This window comes from Salmo salar, chromosome ssa04 (assembly GCF_905237065.1).
Source record: "Salmo salar chromosome ssa04, Ssal_v3.1, whole genome shotgun sequence".
Lineage (NCBI taxonomy): Eukaryota > Metazoa > Chordata > Actinopteri > Salmoniformes > Salmonidae > Salmo > Salmo salar.
In genome coordinates this window covers 34372780-34380532 of record NC_059445.1, presented here as the reverse complement: position 1 = coordinate 34380532, position 7753 = coordinate 34372780, and the positions used below count along the sequence as shown (strand labels likewise).

Here is a 7753-nt window from a genome sequence, read left to right as displayed (position 1 = left end):
TTAAATCTTACCCCCAAAACAACAGTTTACATTGATGACTTTTTCAAATCTAATGTATGTAGATTCCATGTCATAAAACGTTGACAAATTACATTGAGTCAACCAGTTTGTGCCCAGTGGGAAGCTTTTTCATTTATCGTTGGCAACAAGCCTGAGGACGACTGTGAGAACCAAAGATATTTTGAAGAGGGGAAGAGGGGGAGTGAACAGATGTGTAAATGTTTTTATTTGGAATAAATATCTTGATGTCAAATACAATTAAAAAAAATGCCAGCTTAGACAAAACCCCCCCAAAAACATGAAAAAGTATTTACAATACTTATTTTGCGCAAAGCTGAATGGATGTATACATAGTATACAAGACAGCCCATGCAAGGACATGACATTGCACTCTTTTGCTGTACAAAGTGCAAAAGATAAATGACAAATAAAATATTCCAAGTAATACAGGAACCATCTTTTAGATGGACAATGTGGTCACTCTGAAGAACCAAAACAAGAAGCATATAATGGATTACAGGGGGTTTCATTAACTGTGTACAAAGAACAGCTTGCCTCTCGCCTTAGGGCTCCGGCTGTGGACAGGATGGAACAGAGAGCTCAAACAGAACACACATTCTGTAACAGTCTCAGAAAGATCAGGACATTTTTCTATACCACTTAGATAATTTAATTTCAATGATAATAACTTGGCTATGGCAACTGTGCCAAACACGTCAACAGGATTTCAGAAGCTGCACCACTGGCTCAACAATTGGAATGATAGGGGCAACAATGAACACACAATCAAACCCAATGATAAAGATGCTTACACACTTGCAATGTCCTAGTACTAGTTCAAATACTGCATCTATACTAGCACACTACTTAGAAGAATGCACGCCCGACACCCACTGCTTAATTCATTGTGGTCTGTTAGTGCAGATATTGGAACACACTGTCTGTCCATGTGCATGTGTGGAGGGGATGGTGGGGAAAGGGAGAATGAAAGGGAGAAGGTATCGGCAAGTTAGCATTTTGTTGGACGGTGTACACTGAGTGTACAAAACATCATGAACACCTGCTCTTTTCATGACAGACTGGCCAGGTGAATCTAGGTTAAAGCTATGATCCCTTATTGGTTTCACTTGTTAAATCCACTTCAATCCGTGTAGAGGGAGGGAGAATCAAACAGGCAACAGGCTGAGTCAACATCGGTCTCTGCTAAACTGAGCTGAACAACGTGGTAACGGCCGGTGAAGTCAGGGGCTGGGGCGCAGCCTAAATTAGTTTGGGTCTGGGCGCAGCCTAACTTAGAGGATTATGACATCGCTGAAAGCTCTCTCTCTCTCGCTAACATACTGGTGTGGTGGTGACAGAGTGCAGACTACTACAGAGGCATCGGTAGCGAGTTTCCTTTCTCCTGTCCCAGTTCGCTTCTAGGGACTGACTACACTACCGTATGGGGCTTTTTATAAAGCAGCCAATAGGACACTTTTTGCATCTATTTCTGTAACAGTTTCCGTTTCTGAAGTTCTGCTGTCTGTCAAAGTTCGGTAGAAAGTTAATGTCTTAGGGCTCTGGCTGTGGACAGGATGCTGCATCCAAGTACAGGTTTATTTCTGCTCGTCTGTATTGTTTGCAAGAGGAGCACAAGGGAAACAGATATAATATCCCCATTGCACTACCCCTTTTTGTCATTGCTAAAAAAATGTGTAGGCATATTTTCATGTCGTGGAGGAGCAGAACACAATAGGAAAACAATTATTTTCATGGATCACGGAACAGATATCCTATCATCACATTCTATGCTTACCAAATTAATTCCTAATAAGAACATGTTAATTCTAGAACTAGGTGTGGAATAATTACCATGATACTGTATCTACTGGTAATATCCGGTGCAATAATACTCTGTACAATACTTTGTATAGTACAACCATTTCTCCTGATTCTTATTCTACCTCTGGACGTAAAGGGGAAGCAATAAGTATTTTTGCAGTATAAAGTATTCTCATGCAGTACAAGGGCATTATGATCTTGGTCCAGTTAGCAGATGTTTTTTCCATACTGTATGTTTTCTTTATATTTTTCCACAAAGTCTGGCTTCAGGATAAGTAGGTGAGAAATCTGTGTGGACAGTTGGCTCGCCAGCGACTTAAGAGTTCTGCTATGTCCCACAGAACCTGAACTTTACAACACCAGAGAGGGACAAGATGGTGCATTGGTTCCAGATTCATCAGGTCAACTGGATGGATTGCTGGCATATGGACATTCTAGAATACAATCTAGAATACATTGGGATTGTAACAAAAAATACAAACAACACCAACTCTTTCTGTAATATTGGCTCTTCAAAAGTGTTACCGGTAACCAACTAACCAATGACCTAAAGATTACAGCACATCTCCCTCTCAGTCTCTCTGTCTTTCCAACAACATTGGGTCCTTCATCTTCTTCACATTTGTCCCATTTTGCAGGCAGATGCCAGATACACCAGAAACAAAGTTCAGGATCATTATTGGGATAGTTTATTCTTGTTGGTTTTGTCTTTTCTTTGTCAAATGCATTTTTGAAAAACACACCAGTCCATTGAGGAGGGATAGTACTGTAGACTAGGAGGGAACAATAAGAGGGTTCATGGTGTGTTAACAGGGCTTTAGGTGACAGAAGTCCAGTTCCTGTGGCTTGCGTTTCCCCGCACTGCAGTGGTCCCGGGGCAGCTGCAGCCCCGTCTGCGTGGTACAGCGCAGCGGCCGCCTCTTGAAGCCTTTCCCGCAACTCCTGGAGCAGGGCGACCACTCCCCAATCTCCCACACCGGACAAGGGTCCCCACACACCCTGGTGGCCGAGGGCCTCACGATGGAGTCACAGTCCAGCCCTGGCTCTCCGTCCTGCCCCAGGCACTGCACCAGCCTCCCTTGCACCCCTCTCCCACACGTCACCGAACACTTGTCCCACATGGCCGCGGACCACTTACCTGGAATGGGTCCCTCAATAATGTATGAGGACTTCCTCAGGAGATCCCCTCCTTCTCCTCCCTTCTGCCCCCCGTCCATGTCCTCCGCTAGAACACTATTATGTGACCTCGCCCGTTCCTCCTTCTTCTTGTCCTTGCTCTCGCGGGCCAGGTAGAAGGAGTAGCGGATGCGGGGAGGGGTCATTTGACCGACAGACAGGACCTCCACAGTGAGGGCCTCGCGGAGCGGCTTCACAGCCAGCAAGGTCTCTGCCAGGCCGGCCGTACCGCTGTACCTCAGCAGGCTACCCTTCACGATGATGTCCCTCTCCACGGCAGAAACCACATAGTTCCCGTTAAGCAGGTACTGGCCCTGGCTGTTCTTCACCGCCAGGTAGTTGTCGTCACTCACCAGGCCCTTGTAGCCGCGCTGCCGTACGTCAATGTTGGATGCCCCCACCGGAAGCATAACCACAAAGTTGTAACCGTGTCTTTGGGGGAAAATAGAATACATTCATAAATCAGTAAAACCACTGTAATTAAACAGTTATAGGAACGTTAACAAAACCATTCCTTTTACATGGAATTCATCCAATCCATTCCTGTTATAGGAATTTGTGTCACTTGTAAACAATGACGACTTCCATGCATTACAAGATGGTTATCTAAACACCTATGCGAAATTGCATAAATTGTCCTAGAACTCACATGGGTTTGGTGAAGAGTCCTGACACCTTCTTGCAACTCTTGTTGTCACCTCCACAGATGCCACACTTGTCAAACTTCTTGTTGGAGCCCAGCTTGCCGTCACAACCAGCCTTGATACACTTCCCCTGGACACACACTGCTGAGGAGTCTGGGGAACATGGGGTCCCATCCACCACCTGGGATACAGAGAGAGATATATTTTATTACTCAACAAATGTTATGCAACATCAATAGCGGCAGGTAGCCTAGTGGTTAGAGCGTTGGACTAGTAACCGAAAGGTTGCAAGATCAAATCCCTGAGCTGACAAGGTAAAAATCTGTCGTTCTGCCCCTGAACAAGGCAGTTAACCCACTGTTCCTAGGCCGTCATTTTAAATAAGAATTTGTTCTTAACTGACTTGCCGAGTTAAAAAAAGGTAAAATAAAATGTAATTTTTTTTTAATTCAGTTCTGGGCTCTGAGATTAGTTTACATGACATTCACAAACTGTACATGTAAAATATCACACCTGAGGGGTATTCGATCGAAGCAGGTTTGAGGAGTTAGCGAGGTAACTTTGGTCAACTCGGGATAACTGGTCATACGAAAGTGGAAAACCTTTTAGCCAGGTAAATTTCTATGCCAACGAATTCTTCAGAACTAACCTGCACCGGGCAGGCTAACTCCCGGAAAACTCAAACTTACCCTGAGTGAAATGACTGAGCCGCGAGTTGAGGACCAATGCAATCAGATTCCGCATAAGCACACCAACGCACACAAAAGACGGCATTAATCATTTTGATTTCGGCACAAATTAAAATGTGGCACTGACTCGCCCATGGACTGATATTTCAGCATTGTCTCAATGAAGAGTTTGTTGTTCGACTAGCCAAGTGCGACATGCAAGTGCAGTTAAACGCCTGCTAGAGTTAGCGGCAGGCAGAGGAGCATAACCACTGTCATAGTATGGGTGAAGCCTGAGCTGGAAAGTGAAGCTAACTGAAGCTGGTTAGCTTGTTTTGTGGGATACCGCTCTGTTCTGTCCTACTGTGATCGTTTTAGACACGTTTAGACTGAGCAAAATATGTAGTTTACATACAGCCTTATAGTTGGTTCTCACACCCTGAATTTGACCCTACTAACGCATGATCAGCCTGTCTGGAGTGGAAGCAGTCGACCAGGTCAGTATGCTCAACAGTCTGTGTCGGCAGAGTCGGGGCCATGGTGAAATATGTAGCTGATAACTCAACATGGTGTCTGTGAATACTGCCTCAACTGAACTCAACTGCCTTTTTCCCATGACCCGGTCAAAACTGGGACCCAATTGAAGTCCCAATTTTTTAAACCTCCTGATGTGTTCCAATCGAATTGGACTGATTTACAAGTTTTCTCTCTGAAAAATATAGTTAATTTAATCTTGTTGTCATAAGGTTCCATGACTTTGTCCACACAGGGCATCTGAACACACAAAATACATTTAGCTGATTTTCATAAAATTTTGTGTGTTATATTTAACTTTTGTACACCTGTGGTGTTCCCGGTCAAAAATGACCGATCATTATAAATGAATGGGTGAGACTACAATTAGTGTATAAAATTGAGTTCAGGCACATGCCCATTCATCAGATGGACACATTTTCCTCTCCCAGACCCCCACATGCATGTGTGTTTGAACACACACACACACAGACACGCCTCACTCCCCTTCTTGGCTTCCATGGCAACCCCAACGGGAACCTTTCCCCAATAGAATCTTTCCCCCACGGGAACCACACCTGTTGGCATTCTCACAAACATTCGCAACATTGTTTCAATAATATATAGAACTTTTCTCGCAGCTCTGGTATATAAAGCCTTTTTGATGCCTTGCTCACAATTCATTCTGTGGCAGCACAATGACCAAACGACATACTGTATGGGAGGCTCTTGATCATATCTTTGATCATGACACTGGTGAGGAGGAGAGAGTCCTTGTTAAACTTTGACACAAAGTAGTCTGTGATAAATAGCGCAATATGTTTCATCTGAGTATTTGTTATAGTCAAAATAATCCATACATTATGCTTTTTTTACTCAAAAACAAGTTGTATGAGCTCAGGTCAATGAGGCCTACAGGCCATAAATAGAAAATAGAAGTTCAAAACTTGTAATGTTCACAAGAACTTAAGTTGATGAAAAGATCTAACACAACATTAGGTGATAATATATGTATTTTTATGGATTTATAATCAGCTATAACGGGGCGGTCATTTTGGACTGGGAACACAGAATTAATTAACATGAAACGAACACAACATGAGGGTTAAATAAAAATACTTGTTCTCAGAAACTCTGTTCCAGCATTGACCAGTAAGAGCTCTTACCCCTTCATGTCTCTCTGCATATCTGCCCCTGCTCTGAAAGCCTGATAGTGTGACGGCAATGTGAAGTGGAGATTGTGGACTGTGGAACCCGCAACTCCATGCCGTGACTGGGGCTCCTGCTCTGTCTCACTCCACACCACTCTATCTGAACAAGATAAGCCTTGTCTCCATGCCCTCCTTCTCTCTGTACATTCCCTCCTCATTCCTTTCTTCTAAGATGCTGCTCTCTTAGGTCAGTTAATCTGCATGTACGTGTGTGTGTGGGGGGGGGGTGTTTGTGCAGCGAGGTGCTGTCTGTGGCTCCAGGAATACGTCACATCGTTTCATAATGCTTGACTGCCTGCCATTGTTCTTTTCATGCCTTTACTACTGATACTGTACTGTAACATCTGAAATACCAGTCAAAACATTATGCTTCAGTAATTCTGGACAAAAACATATCTCAGGTGGTCTGGACATGTGTAGTAGAGGTCTTCACGGATATACCCTAACCCGATTACCCGAGATCCGACACAATATTTGAACAGGTCAGATATTCTGTAGTTGACCCTTGGATCCCGGGTTGGATCACGCTCGGTCGCCACAGATCTAAAACTGTATTTGAAGAAGAAAATATCCTGATGAAAATAAATATTCCCCATAAATCACATTTGCTACACATGGCAGTTGATTCAGTCAAAAGCATGAATCTCTCTCCTCTGCCTCTTTCTCTGACTGGCTTGATCTCTTGATCTCTCGCAGACATGATACAATGTTTCAACTGGGCCCTCCCAAGGGGGAAGTGTTCAGCTAGCATATTGTATGATGTTTCCACTGGAGATATGAGATGAACCTCGTCAAGACGGAGCTGCTCTTCCTCCCGGGGAAGGACTGCCCGTTCCATGATCTCGCCATCACGGTTGAAAACTCCATTGTGTCCTCCTCCCAGAGTGCTAAGAGCCTTGGCGTGACCCTGGACAACACCCTGTCGTTCTCAGCTAACATCAAGGCGGTGACCCGATCCTGTAGGTTCATGCTCTACAACATTTGCAGAGTACGACCCTGCCTTACACAGGAAGCGGCGCAGGTCCTAATCCAGGCACTTGTCATCTCCCGTCTGGATTACTGCAACTCGCTGCTGGCGGGGCTCCCTGCCTGTGCCATTAAACCCTTACAACTCATCCAGAACGCCGCAGCCCGTCTGGTGTTCAACCTTCCCAAGTTCTCGCACGTCACCCCGCTCCTCCGCACACTCCACTGGCTTCCAGTTGAAGCTCGCATCTGCTACAAGACCATGGTGCTTGCCTACGGAGCTGTGAGGGGAACAGCACCTCCGTACCTTCAGGCTCTGATCAGTCCCTACACCCAAAGAAGGGCACTGCGTTCATCCACCTCTGGCCTGCTCGCCTCCCTACCTCTGCGGAAGCACAGTTCCCGCTCAGCCCAGTCAAAACTGTTCGCTGCTCTGGCACCCCAATGGTGGAACAAGCTCCCTCACGACGCCAGGACAGCGGAGTCAATCACCACCTTCCGGAGACACCTGAAACCCCACCTCTTTAAGGAATACCTGGGATAGGATAAAGTAATCCTTCTACCCCCCCCTCCCCAAAAAGATATAGATGTACTATTGTAAAGTGGTTGTTCCACTGGATATCATAAGGTGAATGCACCAACTTGTAAGTCGCTCTGGATAAGAGCGTCTGCTAAATGACGTAAATGTAAATGAGATCAGCAATATGTTGCTATTTCACACCAAGGAGCAGTGGTTACTTACGCCTATCGAGAA

At 45.0% G+C, this 7753-nt stretch overlaps 1 protein-coding gene across 1 annotated transcript in view; it reads right to left on the bottom strand.

Moving 5' to 3' along the window:
* Positions 1-208: 208 nt before the first annotated feature.
* Positions 209-7753, bottom strand: part of adamts15a (ADAM metallopeptidase with thrombospondin type 1 motif, 15a) — a 33757-nt gene continuing 26212 nt past the window's right edge. The window contains exons 7-8 of the mRNA XM_014195837.2: positions 3647-3822; positions 209-3429 (exon numbers count right to left, since the gene is read on the bottom strand). Coding sequence (XP_014051312.1) covers positions 2628-3429; positions 3647-3822 — 978 coding nt within the window. The 3' untranslated portion in view covers positions 209-2627. The remainder of the gene's footprint in view (positions 3430-3646; positions 3823-7753) is intronic.